The following is a 17,620-nucleotide window of genomic DNA, read 5'->3' as shown; positions in this document are numbered from 1 at the left end:
TTCTATGGAAAAGTTACCATTCTCTAACAGTTTCTACAGGAAATATTTCAAAAAAGTGGGCTGCCCTATAGGAGTACTGTACATAATTTTATTTTGCATGCAGAACTTTTAACTTAGAAAAAGATCCAGATATAAAAAGTAAATTCAAGGGGCACCTGGCTGGCTCAGTCAGTAGAGCACGTGACTCTTGATCTCGGGGTTTTGAGTTCAAGCCCCACGTTGGATGTAGAGACTACTTAAAAAAAAAAAATCTTTTTTTTTTTTTTTAAGATTTTATTTGTCAGAGAGAGAGTGCACAAGCAGGGGGAGAAGCAGGGAGAGGGAGAAGCAGGCTCCCCGCTGAGCAGGGAGCCTGATGTGGGGCTTGATCCCAGACCTGAGATCGTGACCCGAGCTGAAGGCAGACGGTCAACCAACTGAGCCACCCAGGTGACCTCCTCCCCAAAATCTTAAAAAAGTAAATTTGAAACTTCTTTTAAGGCTTTGGAAGTGAAAATGGCCAATTAAAAGTATATGGCAAAATGTTTCCATATGTATCAAGTCTAAATATCTTTGCAATAAATAACAGAATAACTCTATAGATACTACTAAATTCCAGGTTATTTTGACAAGTAAGGTTATTCAACTGCTTATTCTTACTCCTCAGGCATTAATTCCATATGAAGAGAATACAGTGATAATGTTCTTTAAGTCTCTGTAATAAATTTGGAATGGTTATAAACCTGAAATGTTAACCCGTAGTTAAATAAAAATTCTCATAAATTAACTCATCACTTAAGAAGTATTTTGATTTTTAAGCAGGGTTCTATGTGTCTCTTCAATTCTGATGGTGTGAAGTGCTGTAGTTATGAACCTAAACCTTCTGCAAAATCTCTCTGAGGCACTTATACATAGGAGAATAATTTTGTTCTTAAAATAGAAATGTGATCGAGAGGATAGAACAGGGGCTTCTGAAGAAAGACAGGCTTGCATCTGAATGTAAGCTCTGTCATTTGCCAACTCATTGTACCTTAAAGTGGGAATAAAATAAAACCTACCTTATAATAATATTATTATAAGCATTAAAGGAAATGTCTGTAGTACACCTAACATACAGGAAGTGCTTAATAAATGTTAGTTTCCTCCTGCTTCTTCCCCAGCTGGCAAGCAATGGGTGAGAAAGCAACATGAGGAAGGAAAGTGAGAAGCCTCTTTTCTTAGGACCTATGGCCTTCATCAAAGCCAAGGATTATCATTTAAGAACCATTAATGATGAGACTGAGAACAATCCTTCAGCTGTCCTCTTTTTCTCAGAACTATATGCAATTTAGGTTTATTTAAAAATTAAATATATTAACTTATTTCTCCAGAGGTAGAAGATTCACCACTGAGTTGTCGTCTTCTACGTGGGGTCAGCAGAATTTCTGAAAAATACAGAAAACATTTAGGATACTTAGAGTATCAATCTGAGTAAGAGCACATCAATTCCATTAATATGGTATTTCCTCCCCCCGCCCCCTTCTAATGGGAATTCTTAGATGGATTAGGAAGAATTTTTAAACTACCAGAGACTAAATCTGTTCCCTGGGTACATCTTAAAACACTGGTTGCTCAGAGACATTTTCTTTTCAACATTTTGCCCTCTAGCTTTTTAACATATTTAATGTTCTAGATCACAGTTCAGAAGGCATAGTCATAATTACAGTTTCAAAGCTGCGGAATTAATTACTTTTGTTACAGATAAGTGATTTCCTTAGTTCACTTTTATATCTGTCTTCAGCTTCCACAATGACTTTATGACGATCACATTGGTATGGGCAAGAGTGCAAGAGCTTGCTAAAATTTCGGCTATTCAGAGATTTTCCTACTGCTATGCAACCTAAAAGAAAACAAATTAAAGTGATATATAGATGTTACAAAATATCTAATAACAAAAATCTATGAAAGCAAATATCTTTATGATGGTAACTGAAATCAGGAACTTAATTATAAATATGTCAAGAAGCTCAGTCATAGGAGAGATTAAAGACAACAGATACAATACAGTGAAATGTGTTACAATAGAAGTGTGAACAGTTAGGTTGATATATAAACAGATCACCTAGCTTGGTTCTGAGTAGGAGTCACTATTAGGAAAGCTATCCAAAACAAGTGACCCTTATGCCTGGTTGTCTTTTTCCCCCCAATGTTTTATTATGGAAAATTTTAAACACACAAGAGTAAGGGAAAAAGAACTTCCACATATCCATCATTCACCTTCAATAATTATTAAGTCATATTCAGTCATATTTTGCCTACAACCCACTTACTCTGCTCTGCCCCCCATGTATACACTGGATTATGGAGGCTGGAATTGGCATTAAAGTATCATTTCATCTGTAAATACTTCATATGCAACCCTAACAGAAAAGGGCTTCTTTTTCAAACACACAAAACCATTATCAAGCCTAAAAAAATTATGCCTAATATAATCTAATATCCAGTGTTCAAATTTCCCCATCATTTCAAAACTTTCTTTTTACAGTTAATTTGTTTAAACCATGATCCAAAGAAGTTCCATCATTACATTCAGTTGAAATGTCTCGAATTTCTTTTAATCTATCAATTCTCCTCTCTTCCTCCTTGTCATTTACTTGATGTAAACACTGGGTCATTTGTACTATGGAGCTACTCAAAGGCTAGGTTTTCTTGACTTTATCCTAGTTAGATGCTTTAAAATGTTCCTGTGTGTCCAATAAACTAGTAATTAGATCTGGATGATTGATAAGATTCAGATTCAATTTTTTTTAAGATTTATCTTATTTTTAAAGATTTTATTTGAGAGAGAGCAAGTGAGTGAAGGAATACGAGTGGGGGGAGGGGCAGAGGGAGAGGGACAAGCAGACTCCCTGCTGAGCAGGGAGCCAGATGCGGGGCTCGATCCCAAGACCCTGAGATCATGACCTGAACCAAAGGCAGACACTTAACCGAAGGCAGACGCTTAACCGACTGAACCACTCAGGCACCCTTATTTTATTTTATTTTATTTTAGAGAAAGAGAGAAAGAAAGAGAGGGAGCAGGGGGAGGGGCCAGGGGAGAATTTCCAAGCAGACTCCCTGCCAAGCACAGAGCCTGACATGGGGCTTGATCCCATGACCCTGAAATCATGACCCAAGCAGAAACCAAGAGTTGGATGCTCAACCAACTGAGCCACCCAGGTGCTCAGATTCAATTGTTTTTAGTAGAATTCCTCACAGGCAGGATTGAGAACTTCTTTCTGCATCATATTAAGAGGTACAGAAAGTCTTTTTTTAATGTTAAGATTGATCAGTAGGTTCAGATGACGTTAGCCACTTCCATCCATTATAAAGTTCCCCATCTACCAGTCACCTAATGTTATTAGTGGCCCACTCCTAAAGGACTAGAAGTTAGCCAGGAAGAAAGCTGGCTGAGATAAGGACATTTCAAGTACAATGAACATGTGCAAAAGCCTAAAAAAGTGAAAAAGCACAGCATGGTCAGAGAATTATAGGTACTTTGGTGTGGCTAGAGAGAAATGTGGGAGGAAAGCTGAAGCCAGTGAAGGTTGCAGGGGGCCAGATAAGAATGTCTTTTTTTTTTTTTTTTAAGATTTTATTTATTTATTTGACAGAGAGAGAGCACAAGTAGGCAGAGTGACAGGCAGATGGAGAGGGAGAAACAGGCTCCCCGCCGAGCAGGGAGCCGGATGCGGGGCTCGATCCCAAGACCCCAGGACCATGACCCGAGCCGAAAGCAGCCACGCAATGGACTGAGCCACCCAGGCGCCCCAAGATAAGAATGTCTTGAGGGGCGCCTGGGTGGCTCAGTCGGTTGGGCGACTGCCTTCGGCTCAGGTCATGATCCTGGAGTCCCGGGATCGAGTCCCGCATCGGGCTCCCAGCTCGGCAGGGAGTCTGCTTCTCCCTCTGACCCTCCTTCCTCTCATGTTCTCTGTCTCTCATTCTCTCTCAAATAAATAAATAAAATCTTAAAAAAAAAAAAAAAAGAATGTCTTGAAAGCCATACTAAGTATTAACTATCTTCAAGTCAGTGGGGAGGAACTAAAGGATATTTATTAAGCAAGGAAATGATTTTCATTTGTCTCATAGAAAGCTTAGGCGAAGGTAAGAGGATCAGTTGAGGGGTTACTTCAATAGTCCAGAATATAAATGAGGGGATTCTGAAACAGGACATTTAGAGGGAGAATGTAGAGATTTCTGAGGTAAAAACTGGTGAATAATGAGCTGCTGGGGTAAGGGAAAAGCTTAGGATAATTCTTAAGTAATCTGATACTTGATTGAATGACAAAGTTTGGAATAAGCATGGCAACTTTCTGGAAGACTTAAAGAGAACAAATATGCAATAAAATTTAACAAGTGGAAGCAGAACAAAATTCCACAAAAAGCCAGGCAGAGAGTTTGAGTCACTGAGTTACAGAGAAGCACTGAGGGTTCTTTTAGCTTGATGACATGATAAAAAGCACATGTTAGAGAAGTTAACAGCAACATGAACATTATAGTTGGGGGTTGGTGAGACTTCAAACTGCAAGACTGTTAGAAAGTTGGTTTAACTGAGCATGAAGCAAAAAGCGCCTCTGTGGGAATGAAAGAACCAAATTTGACAGACTAGAAATAGGAGATGTAAAAAGAAAAAATGGTTATAGATAATTGAAATCTGGAAGGCCAGAAGAATAGTAACAACACTAACAGAAATGGAGTGGCTGGAGGGAAGGCAATTTAACAAGGAGGAAGATGCTGTTTTAAATACATCAAGCTTCAAGTAAAAACACGATACTGAAGTGAGTATGTCCTGGAAACAGCTGGAAATGGAGGAATGAGGCTATAACCAGTTCAAAGTAGAAGCCAAGTATAGAGATAACAAATTTGAAATCATCAGTAAAATGATAGCTGATGCCACAGAAGTAAATGTTGCCACCGTGTTGAGAAAGTGCTACAGATTATGTCTGGGGGAAATATCTGTAGAAATTTGGCAAGAAGAGAAAGATAAAGTAATAAAGGTGATAAAATGGAGTGGTTTTTAGAGTTCTTGAAGTAAGGATTGAGATCGATTCATCTTTGATACCCACGCCTGCCATAGAAGAAACACTCCCTAAGTATCTGTGAAATGAATGAATCATCATTGAAGAAAGGAACTAGGAGAGAACCATCTCAAACAAAGTAAGGGATGAAAGGAAGTTAACAGTAATAGAGCATCCACTCTGCCCTCTGAAATGCGTCAGACCAGAGGTTTCCAAACTTTCCCACTTCATGGCATCCTTAAGTTCTTGGTGATTTTTTATGGCACCCCTGGGCCAAAAGAAATACTGATTTGCCTGTTAAGTCCAAAACAACTTAATAAATATTTATGTTCTAATAACTTAGTAGCCATTTGAAAAAATAATACACCTAAATTGAAATAATATGGGCACCTGGGCGGCCGAGTTGATTGGGCCTCTGACTCTTGATTTCAGCTCAGGTCAGGATCTTAGGGTCGTGGGATCGAGCCCCGCGTTGGGCTCCACACGTAGCACAGAGTGTACATGTCCCTCTCCCTCTGCTCCTCCCCCTCTCGTAAGTGTGCTCTCTCTCCCTCTCTCAAATAAATAAGTAAATAAAATTAGGGGCGCCTGGGTAGCTCAATCGGTTAAGCATCTGCCTTCAGCTCAGGTCATGATCCCAGGGTCCTGGGATCCAGCCCCATTTCGGGTTCCCTGCTCAGCAGTGAGTCTGCTTGCCCCTCTTCCTTTGCCCCTCCCCCCACTCATGCTTGCTCGTGCTCTCTCTCAAATAAATAAAATCTTTTTAAAAAAAAATTAAAAAAAAGAAAATAATATTTAGATTTCATTCTTATTAATCACAATTATTCCTAATGGGATATGTGCACCTACTAGGTACAGCACAACTTCTCAAACCTTGGAATCTGACACTGCCACCCTCATTTCCTGTTCCATACTATTTTCATGTGGTGCTTGCTTTTTATCACAACCACTGAAAGCCCAGCTCCACAAAGACGACATCATCACAAGGAATGTAGTGCAATCTAACGCTGAAACTGTAAACGACTTTGAGCTAGTAGTGCCTGTGGTATCCAAAAGATGTTGACTATTTTGTGTTTCACTTAAAATTTAAAGTATTGTGTAGTGCCTTGTGAGTTCAATGCACACCTCCAGGGAGCCTGGGTGGACGATCTGGGAAGTTTGTCTTTAAACTACTGAGAGGAGAGGATTTCAAGGAAGGGCAGTCAACAGCACAGAGATACTAGAGAGGATAAAAATTTTTTAAAAAGTCTTCGGTTTTGGCAGGAAAAAAAGAGACTTCAGGAAATCTTTAACATTTAGGTTTAGTAGAATGGCAATAAAAGAAGCCAGAGTGCAGGGAGTTAAGAAAGACATTCATACCATGAAAGAGATAGGAGAAAGAGCAGGCTGTCTGGTAATAAATGATGAAAGAAAGAGGGGATGAATACTTGAAGAGACAGCAAATCACATCAAGTATTTAATACTTTTTCCCTCTCTCTCTTTTTTAAATTTTTATTTACTTAAGTAATCTCTAAACACAACATGGGGCTCAAACACACAACCCTGAGATCAAGAGCCGCATGCTCCTCCAAATGAGTCAGCCAGGAGCCCTTAGATTTTTCTTTTTTAGATGAAGAGAAATGAACATAGTTTAAGGTGGGCCAAAAGGGGTTAATGAATAGAAAGGTAATGAAAAGAAAGTATTAAAGTGGGGAGGAAAAAAGAGATGGGATTCAGATGATGTAGCTAATTTTAGAGTAATAGAGACAAACTCTACATTCAAGACTAAAGAATAGTGTTATTTCAAGCCTACTATAGAATAGCCTCAATTTTGTCCATAGAGCAGAGAGTGACACTAAAAGAGGAAATATCAGGGTATGGAGGAGAAGGGGCTGGGTTAAGCATTGTGGGTTAAGCATTGTGGCACATTTACAGGAGACTTGCAGAAAAAATAAAATAATGGGGCGTGGAACACTAGAAACATTTACACATTAAATATAGACATAAAAATAGATACTGTTTAATACTTAATGTCTTATGTTTAGAGCATTATCCAGAATACATACCTATTGGCTCTCTGAAAATATAAATAATGTTTACCTTACTCAGAAAAGTTAAACTTGTAGATGGTATTGTTGACAAAAATAGAATAATAAAGTAATAAAGTATTAGATGTGGTGATTCATATAAATAAATATTGGAAGCACAGGCTAATGCAGATAGGTATTGATTTGAGTGTTTTATGATATTCCAGATTGTTATTTTTCCAAAGGAAATGAAGTTTAAATCACACAGGCAGAACTACTACAAATCCTAGTTAACTAATTTCATACAAAGTTTTAATTGCAAAACAAATGTAATTAAAGAATATTTACCTGAGCATCTATACTTTAACATTTTGGAATGATTGTCAGTTGCTAGAAAACTGATGACTTCTTTATTTATTATATCTGAACATAATGTAAATGGATCTGGAAAAAAAAAACTGCAACACGTAAGATTCTTCTGATTGATGAAAATGCCCTGACATTTACATGATATATTAATTCTCAAGATTTTCATAAACTTTAGCACAGTACAACATATCCAGTCACCCTAGTAGATAAACAGAAAGGTTCTGGTTATCAGTAAAAGGTGACTGAGGCACTTACACCACCAGAAAGAGAGTCAAAGGTGTGGCTCATATGTTAGAGGGGAAATATACCAATGTACATTTTTAGCTATATTTTCCACCTAAATATGTTTTCTTAAAAAATCAAAGAAGAAATATTTTTAATCATACCTGTTACTGGTAACTGCTGCTTTCTATTTTTGACAACGGGAATTGGATGTTTAAAAATATGGTCACTAAAAGAAAATAGACACCAGATATTTAAAAGTAAACATAGTGTTTGGTGTGTGGACAAATGTTTCTGTAGGCAGTGGTGCAATTCTGGGTGTTTGGCAGGCAGAAGGAGATGGAACCAGGGTCTACCAAAGTCTATCAAATTCTGCCCAAGTAGTGTTTGTAATGGTTATAGCCTCCTTTCCAATAATGGAGTTAAATAAGACTCCAGGGGTGCCTGGGTGGCTTAGTCGGTTGAGCGTTTGCCTTGGGCTCAGATCATGATCCCAGAGTCCAGGGATCGAACTCCACGTCCAACTCCCTCTGCCCTTCACCCTAATCATGCTCGTTCTCTTTCTCTCAAATAAGTAAATAAAATCTTTAAAAAAAAAAACAAAAACCTACAAGACTCCAAAGGGCAATAATACTGATGCCAGCAGAAACATGGGGGAAAAGTTATAAAAGAGGAAAACATGGGACACCTGCCTGGCTCGGTTGGTAGAGCATGAGACTCTTGATCTCAGGGTCATGGGTTCGAGCCCCACACTGGGTACAGAGACTACTGAAATAAATAAATAAACTTAAAAAAAGAAAAAGGAAAACAGGAAGGAATGAGGCGGAAAAAAAAAAGGAGAGAACAGAATCAGAGAGCAAGAAGGCTGGCCCAAGAACGTATCTCAATGCTTTCCAATTCCATATCCCTGAGAAATCAAGTTAAATTGACATCAAGAATGGTTTTGCAAAGGAAAAAAGGGGTGATGATGATGTAATCCATCTCCCTAATATCCTGTTCACCCTGCAACCTTCCCAGAATATAGCAGCATACTCTTCAGTTTCCCTCCTGGCACAGTAACCATCAGAGGAGAGAACACAAGTAAGGATTTAAGAAACACTACAATCCCAGGTCTGGCCCCACAAGCTACCTGAGGGAGAAAGGACATCAACTGGAGGTGAGGTGCAAGGAACAAGTGAAAAGGCAAGCCTAAGGCAGATTTTCATCACACACTATTCCCTTTTATCAAATTAAATTTAGAAACTGGTTTTTGCTACATTGCTAATGGATTATCAATGTACACACTGTTACTTCAGGTATAGCGTTTCAGGTTAACTTTTCTGAGTATCCTTTCTAAAATTCAAATCTGATGTCACTCAATTTAAAATCCTCAATGGCTCCCATGCCCTATGAGGGAAAACCAAAAATCCTGAGTATGACATGCAAGGCCTTAGATGAACTGGCCTATACCTCCCCAACCAAACTCCCTTCTCAACATTTCCATTTAGGCTCCTCCCAAGACCATGTTTTTTGTTGTTTTGGTTTTTGGTTTTTTAAAGATTTTATTTATTTATTTGACAGAGAGAGAGAGAGACAGCGTGAGGGGGAACACAAGTAGGGGGGGTGGGAGAGGGAGAAGCAGGCTTCCAACTGAGCAGGGAGCCTGATGCAGGGCTCGATCCCAGGACCCCAAGATCATGACCTGAGCCGAAGGTAGTCGCTTAACCAACTGAGCCACCCAGGCGCCCCAAGACCATGTTTTATCATTTCTATATCCCAGGGCTTAACAGTGTGGCACATAGTACTGCACAAAAAATACTTGAATAAATACATAAAAGTTAGAAACAATTATTAAACTATACCTTGATTGAGAAACAGAATTCTTTTTTTCAAAAGTTGTTCCTTCATGTAAGTTTTGATTACAGCTTGAAATGGCTTTACATAAAGTCTTACTTTGCCCACTCTCCCTATAACAAGCATTAACTGGATTTGCACTCTTTAACAGGGTTTTCATTTGGTGATCATTCGTACATGCTGAAGACAGAACTCCATGGGACTGATAACTCTGAAGTTTTCTTGACTGCCTTTTATCTTTATCTTCTGCCGTAGGACCTCTGCCAATACTATCTGCATGGAGGTGTTTCAATGTATTTTGAATATTTATGTTCATAGATGAAATATTATCCTTATCTTTTTCTCTTTGTATTTTTTCCTATAATATAAAAATGACAAGTAAATAATCTCAAGATAATCCATTTGCTTTATAGTCCAATTTACACTCCCTTTAAATAATGTAGGAAAAGTTCATGATTAGCCAAAGAATATACATAATAAAAGGGACAGTTTACATTAGAAGAAAAGGGAATATATTTAATAGATAATCTGGGGACAACTGGATAGTCACCTGGGGAAAAAAATAAATTGGATCCCTATCTCAGAATTTACACAAAAATAAAGTCAAAATGAGCTAAATATTGTCATGTAAAAAAGGCAATGTTATGTTTTAAAAGAAAACATAGTATTTTAACACTGTTAAGAGGAAGAAGACCTTTCCAAATATCACAAAGAATCAATAAATCATAAAAGAAAAAAACCAAAAATACTTTTTCAAAGTTTTGCTACAGACCAGAACAATGTGGGTGGGTGGGGGAGGAACTCAGAAGAAAAAAAGGTCAGAAGTCAAATGATAATCAACCCATATAGAAAGAATATGTGTAAGTCATATCTTGAGGTATGATTTTTTTCTATTAACATTTATAAAAAGCTACTACAATGAAATATGAACAAGATTAACAATAGTGTAGAAAAACAGGAAAAGGAGATGAACAGTTAACAGGAAAGGAAATATAAATAGCTCTTAAACATATGAAAAAACGCCCCATCCCATTTGCAATAAGAGAAATGCACAGTAAAACCACACTGAGACAGCATTCATCTAGGACACTGGCAAAGATCAAAAGGATACAGGGAAACACTCTCATACATTACAGGTGGGAGTATAAATTGTACAACCTCTGTGGAGAAATAATTTGACAGTATCTTTCATAATAAAACCTGTGCATATCTTCAAAAAAATCCTATAGGTATACTTGTGTAAAGGTAAGCATATCTTACTTTTATGTGCAAGTACTCAGGTGAGTGCAAAATGTTAATGTTATTAACTGCAACACTGTTTGTAATAGCTAAAAGTTGGAAATAACCTAAATGTTCATAAGAAAGAGAGCTACCATATCCACCAATAGACTATTCCGCAACTGCAAATAAAGAATAAAGCAGGTGCCTGGCAGGCTCAGTTGGTAGAACATGCAACTCTTGATCCCACGTCGTGAGTTTAAGCCCCACATTGGGCTTGGAGCCTATTTAAAAAAAAATTTTTTTTTTTTAGGGGCTCCTGGGTGGCTCAGTTGGTTGGGCATCCGACTCTTGATTTCAGCTCTGGTGGTTATCTCAGGGTCCTGAGATTGAGCCCTGGGTAGGCCCCACTCTCAGCAGGGAATCTGTTTGGGATTCTCTCTCCCTCTCTTTCTGCCCCTCCCCCCAACACCTTCTCTTTCTCTAAAATAATAAAAATTTTTAAAGATTTTCTTTATTTGAGATAGAGCAAGAATGAGAGAGAAAGAGAGAGCGGGCACAGGTATGCACACAAGCGGGGGTGGAGGGGCAGGGGCGCACAAGAGTGGGGGTGAAGAGGCAGAAGGAGAGGGAGAAGCCGGTTCTCCACTGAGCAGGGAGCCTGATGCAGGGCTCGATTCCAGGACCCTGGGATCATGACCTGAGTCAAAGGCAGATGCTGAACAGACTGAGCCACCCAGGCGCCACTAAAAATTTTTTTTAAATAAAGAGAGGTAAGTAAATAAGCAAACAAACAAATAATGAGGGCTTCCGGTAAAGATGATGAATTTAACACCTTAATTTTTAGTCCTGAGCCCAGTGGAGTAAACCAACTGAAGAACAGTTTTCAAAAAGGCATAAACCCACAAGGAGAAGGAGAAATGAAAGAAGAAATAAAGGTAACCCAAGTTTGGAAATTGGAAAGCAGGCAGGTGAATGATAACCTACTTAGCAGTCTTAATAAAGCTGAATCCAAAGCTGACAATGGGAAAAGCTAAGAAACTACCTAGGATGGGCTGTCAAACTCTCAAAAGACTGAGGAATTGGAGGTGCTGGAACCTCTAGAAGATGGGATGAAGATGGGGCTTAAAAATAGGAAAACTGGATGAAAGTCTGTTTAAGAAATAGTTGGATTACAGGGGTGCCTGGGTGGCTCAGTCAGTTGAGTATCCAACTCTTGATCTCAGCTCAGGTCTTGATCTCAGGGTTGTGAGTTCAGACCCAGCACTGGGCTCCAGGATGAGCATGGAGCCTACTTAAAAAAAAAAAAAAAAAAGTAGTCGCATTATTAGATCTCGACCCCCCTATTTATGCACACTTAACAGGCAGTTGACTGACACCAGAAGGTCCTCTCCTTCCCCAAGGTTGAAAGTTCAATCTCTGGAAGGGATACAACAGTTTCTATACTGGAGGACACCAAACAAGGCTGAAGGCAGAACACTATTTAAGAAACAAATCTAAGCAAATATTCACATACTGAATACTAAGACCCACAAGCTTTCTTCTCCCATTTTGATTCCAGAAAACTGGTTGACAATCTCTAGGCAGGAGATTAGACATTGGAGGTTCTCCCCAAAAACGACTCATCTAACTGATCCTATGAGAATCCATAATCAACAAATTTTCAGAAAGACTTTCAGTATCTGACTCTTAAATATGAGTAGCAATCAAAGACCACCAGAAATATGAAGAAAGCTAGAGACCAAGGAAGGAAGGGAGAGGGAGGGAGGGGGGGAGGGAAGGAGAGAGACAGAAAGCAAGCAAGTAAGCAAATAGGCAAGCAAACTCAGAGGAAAAAGATGGAGTAGGAAGAAAAAAAAATTTTTTAAAGATTTATTTGAGAGAGGAAGGGAGAGAGTGAGAGACAGAGTGTGCCCATAAGCAAGGGGAGGGGCAGAGGGAGAGGGAGACAAGCAGTCTCCCCGCTCAGCATGGAGCCTAATGTGGGGCTTGATTCTAGGACCCTAAGATCATGACCTAGCCCAAATAAAGAGTTGGATGCTCAACCGAATGAGCCACCCAGGTGCCCCAGAAGAAAAAAAAATTTTTAATGAAAATTATCACTGAGGGGCACCTGGGTGGCTCAGTTGGTTAAGTGGCCTTCTCTTGGTTTTGATTCAGGTCATGATCTCAGGATCTTGGGATCAAGCCCTGCATCATCGGGCTCTGGGCTCAGTGGGGAGACTGCTTCTCTGCCTCTCTTTCCCTCTCCCTCTGCTCATACTCTCTCCTTCAAATAAATAGGTAAAAATTTAAAAAAAAAAAAAAGAAAATTATCATTGATATATTTAAGAGAAAAATGCCAATGATGTCTTAAGTCCATGAAATAAGAGTAAGATTTAAATGGAGTAAAAAAGAGGCTTTGGTAACTACAAATATGAAAGCAGAAGTGAAAAACATATTTGTTTAAAAAGTAAATATGAGGTGCCTGGGTGGCTCAGCTGTTAAGCATCTGCCTTTGGCTCAGGTCATGATCCCAGGGTCCTGGGATCAAGCCCCGCCATCGGGCTCCCTGCTTAGCGGGGAGTCTGCTTCTCCCTCTCACACTCCCGTGCTTGTGTTCCCTCTCTCGCTGTGTCTCTCTCTGTCAAATAAATAAATAAAATCTTTAAAAAAAATAAAATAAAAAGTAAATATGAGAACACTTCCTAAAATGTAGAAAAAAGAGGATGACATGGACTCCAGGAAACAGGAAATCAAACTAGGAAGGATAAAAAGAGCATTATGAGATGACAGTAAAGGAGTATCCCAGGGTAACAGTTGTATACTTGGCCTACAGGGTGTATTAGTTATTAATTTATTGCTCCTCAACTCCCAACCCAACCTTCTTTGCCCTACATTGTAAAACTGAAACTAGGCTCAATGGACTGCTATTCTACGACTAGCAATGATGTTAGTCTCTGTTATTAGCAAGTGCTGGAAGGACAATACAAGACTGCAAGAGAAAGAAGGGACTTTTTCTCCTTTTGGTGTTCTGTTGTTTGAGTGGTGGCAAATGGAAGTAGATAACTGAGAGAGGTTCATAATTTCTTTAAGGTATAACTGTCCAGTGATTCCACTCCTAGGTATTTACCCAAGAGAAATGAAAATGTAAATTTCACACAAAGAAGTACAAACCAATGTTCACAGCAACATTATTCATAGTGGCCAAGATCTAGAAGCAATCCAAATATCCATCAACTGGTGAATAAACAAGTTGCAGTACATTCATACTGTGGAATATTCAGTCCACAATAAAAAGGAGCAAATATTAATAAAACAACATTGACGAATCTCAAATACATTACACATTAAGTAAAAGAAGTCAAACACAAAAGATTATATAATATATAATTCCACTTATGTGAAATTACAGAAAAAGAAAACTAGTGACAGAAAACACATCAATGACTGCCTGGGCCTGAAGATGGGGACTGGGACTGTCTACAAAAGGACACAAGGAAACATTTCAGGGTGAATGAACGGTTCTATCTTAATTGTCATGATAGTTATGCAGCAGTATAAAATTATCATAACTCAAACCGTATATTTAAAATGTGTGATTATCACTGTATGTAAATAATGTCTTACTAAAAAATATTTCAGAAAAATGATTGTTTAAAGCAAAAATAATATTACTGAACAGTTTGTAACAATGTAGCAGTAAAATAATACATGGCAACAACAGCACAAAGAACAAATGGAAATGTATATAATACACATGAGTGGAATATTATTAGTTGAATATAGACCATGATCAGTTAAAGATGTATACTATAAACCCTAAAGCAACCACTTAAAAAAACAGGAATGTTTAGCCAATAATCTAAGGTGAGCTACAATTTTTAAAATAATATAAATGAAGAAAGGAGAGTAGGAAAAAAGGAACAAAGAACAAATGGTACAAGTAGGAAAAAAGTAGCAATATGGTAGACTTAAACCCAAACATACCAATACTTACATTAAACATAAATGAAGAAGTGATCACATCAATTAAAAACTAGAAACTGTCACATAGGATAAAAAAAGACCAAACTGGGCGCCTGGGTGGCTCAGTCGGTTGAGCGTCTGCCTTCGGCTCAGGTCATGATCCCAGGATCCTGGGATCGAGTCCCGCATCGGGCTCCCTGCTCAGCCAGGAGCCTGCTTCTCCCTCTCCCACTCCCCCTGCTTGTGTTCCCTCTCTCGCTGTCTCTCTCTGTCAAATAAATAAATAAAACCTTAAAAAAAAAAAAAAAAAAAAAGACCAAACTATATGCTGTCTACAAGAAACCCATGCTAACTATAAAGACACAGATTACAAGTAAAGAATATGTCCATCAGGGGGCGCTTGGGTGGCTCAGTCGTTAAGCATCTGCCTTCAGCTCAGGTCATGATCCCAGGGTCCTGGGATCAAGCCCCGCATCAGGCTCCCTGCTCAGCAGCGAGTCTACTTCTCCTTCTCCCACTCCCCCCTGCTTGTGTTCCCTCTCTTGTTGTGTCTCTCTGTCAAATAAATAAATAAAATCTGTAAAAAAAGAGTATGTCCATCAAGGAATGGATAAACAAAATGTGATATATATCCACTCAATGGAAAATTATTTGGTCATAAAAAGGAATGAAGTGCTGATACATGCTAAAACATGGATGAGTGTTGAAAATATGCTAAGTGAAAGAAGCCCGTCACAAAAGATCACATATTACATAATTCCATTCATATGAAATGTCCAGAATAGGCAAATCTATAGATATACAAAGAAGATTGTGCATGGCTGGGAATGGGGGATGCAGGGAAATAGCTAAAGGGTACAGAATTTCTTTCTGAGGTGATAAAAATATTCTAAAATTGACTATAGTTGCACATATCTGTAAATACACTAAACACTACTGAATTGCATACTTAAAATGGGCAAATTATATGTTATATGAAATATATCAATAAAATATCAATAAAGCTTTTTTAAAAGGAATGAAATACTGATATAAACATGCATAAGCCTTGCAAACATTATGCTAAATGAAAGAAGCTAGTCACAAAAGCCCACATATTATATGATTCTTTATATAAGAAGTCTAGAATAGGCAAATATATAGAGACAGAAAATAGTTTAGTGCTTGCCTAGGCTGGGGAGGTGGGGAGAATGGATGGGGGAAATAGGAAGGCTGACTGCTAAAATGTATGGGATTTCTTTTGGGGATGATAAAAATATTCTAAGATTGATTGTGGTAATGGTTGCACAATTCTGTGAGTATACTAAAAACCAATGAAACGTCTTTAAACAGGTCAATTGAATCAAATGTGATTTACATCTCAATAAAGCTGTTACATACACACACACGTAGCAGGATGTTTATTCTAGAGTTGTCTACACTGGTGACAGAATGAATATAATCTGAATGTCCCTCAACAAAAGACTAGTTAAATAAATTTATGATCATCTATAATAATGAATATTAGTCATTTAAAAGAATGAAATTACTATACTATTATACTAAGTTGAGCACTATGCTTTTATTTTTATAAATACATGCACAGGGGTGCCTCAGTGGCTCAGTCAGTTGAGCATCCAACTCTTGACCTCAGTTCAGGTCTTGATCTCAGGGTCATGAGTTCAAGCCCTGTGTTGGGCTCCACAGTGGGCTTGGAGCCTACTTAAAAAATAAATAAAAGTAAAAATGCATGCACATACAAAGACACAAAGCGTACATTCACAGAAAAAATAGTGAAATGTGCATATACACATACATATACATATATGTAAAGAGAGGGATTATTATTTCTCCATCCTTTTTTTTTCTTTCTTTTTTTTTTTTTTTTTTTTTTTATTTATTTGACAGAGAGAGACACAGTGAGAGAGGGAACACAAGCAGGGGGAGTGGGAGAGGGAGAAGCAGGCTCCCCGTCGAGTAGGGAGCCCGATGCGGGGCTCGATCCGAGGACCCCGGGACCACAACCCGAGCCAAAGGCAGATGCTTAACCGACTGAGCCACCCAGGCACCCCTCCATCCTTTTTCTAACTCTTATTATGCAAACGTTAGATCTCTATCTTCCATGTCTCTTATTTTTTCAGTCATCATTTCCACCTTTTAAAAATCTTTTTTTCCCTATGTTCAAAGATGGTTACTCAAGTATCAACTGAATTTTAAATTTGAAACCATTAAAATCTGGGGCACCTGGGTGGCTCAGTCGGTTAAGCATAAGACTTGATTTTAGTTCAGGTCATGATCTCCTGGGTAAAGGGATTGAGCCCTGTGTCAGGCTCCAAGCTCAGATGGGAGTCTGCTTGAGATTCTCCCTCTCCCTCTGCCCCTCCCCCCACTCACAAGCTCACTCTCTTTCTCTCACTAGAATAAATCTTTTTAAAAAAACATTGAAATATAAAAAATAGCTTAGCAAGAAAAATCTTTTACCCTCCAACCTCTACTGTAGAAAAATACTTGAAAAAAGTTCTATATTCCTTGAAACAAAAAGGCCAACCTCATTTCTTTCTCTTTCAAGCTGTTCTATTCTGTGTAGAATTTCCTTTGCTTTCTTCCAGTACTCTTCAAGGTTCTTCTCTTTCATATTTACGTCTTTTAATTGTTCTTCATTTTCATCAAAAGAGTATTCTCCTAGACTTAGAGATAATTTCTCAGCTTTGTAATATGGGAAAAAATAATGAATTTATCCATTACTAGAACTGTTTTTTTTTACACTTTAAATATAATTTTAACACTTTAAATAAGGACTACCTCATACCCCACACCCTCTTCTCTAAATTTTGCCCATGCAAACTATCTTAATTGTCTAGGTGGTACTGAAAATAAATGGAAAGCAAGTACTTGGCAGAAGCCCAAGCCCCAGTCATAAGTTAGACTTTACTCTATCAGAGGAGTATAGGAGAAAGAACATCATGAAAATACATTATGCCAGGCACATAAACATCCCCAAGTATGTGGATACCAGTTTTAGGTTTT

At 38.3% G+C, this 17,620-nt stretch overlaps 1 protein-coding gene across 1 annotated transcript in view; it reads right to left on the bottom strand.

Annotated features, from left to right (window-relative positions):
• TERB1 (telomere repeat binding bouquet formation protein 1) overlaps positions 1 to 17,620 on the bottom strand; it is a 39,288-nt gene that overhangs the window by 3,036 nt on the left and 18,632 nt on the right. Inside the window, exons 9-14 of the mRNA XM_081807879.1 lie at positions 17,142 to 17,299; positions 9,457 to 9,806; positions 7,780 to 7,844; positions 7,373 to 7,468; positions 1,709 to 1,858; positions 1,338 to 1,403 (exon numbers count right to left, since the gene is read on the bottom strand). Coding sequence (XP_081664005.1) covers positions 1,338 to 1,403; positions 1,709 to 1,858; positions 7,373 to 7,468; positions 7,780 to 7,844; positions 9,457 to 9,806; positions 17,142 to 17,299 — 885 coding nt within the window. The remainder of the gene's footprint in view (positions 1 to 1,337; positions 1,404 to 1,708; positions 1,859 to 7,372; positions 7,469 to 7,779; positions 7,845 to 9,456; positions 9,807 to 17,141; positions 17,300 to 17,620) is intronic.

Source organism: Leptonychotes weddellii, chromosome 16, assembly GCF_054177405.1.
Source record: "Leptonychotes weddellii isolate Sample4059 chromosome 16, ASM5417740v2, whole genome shotgun sequence".
Classification (NCBI taxonomy): Eukaryota; Metazoa; Chordata; class Mammalia; order Carnivora; family Phocidae; genus Leptonychotes; species Leptonychotes weddellii.
The sequence above is the reverse complement of the archived record's forward strand: the minus strand, read 5'-3'. Positions and strand labels throughout refer to the sequence as shown.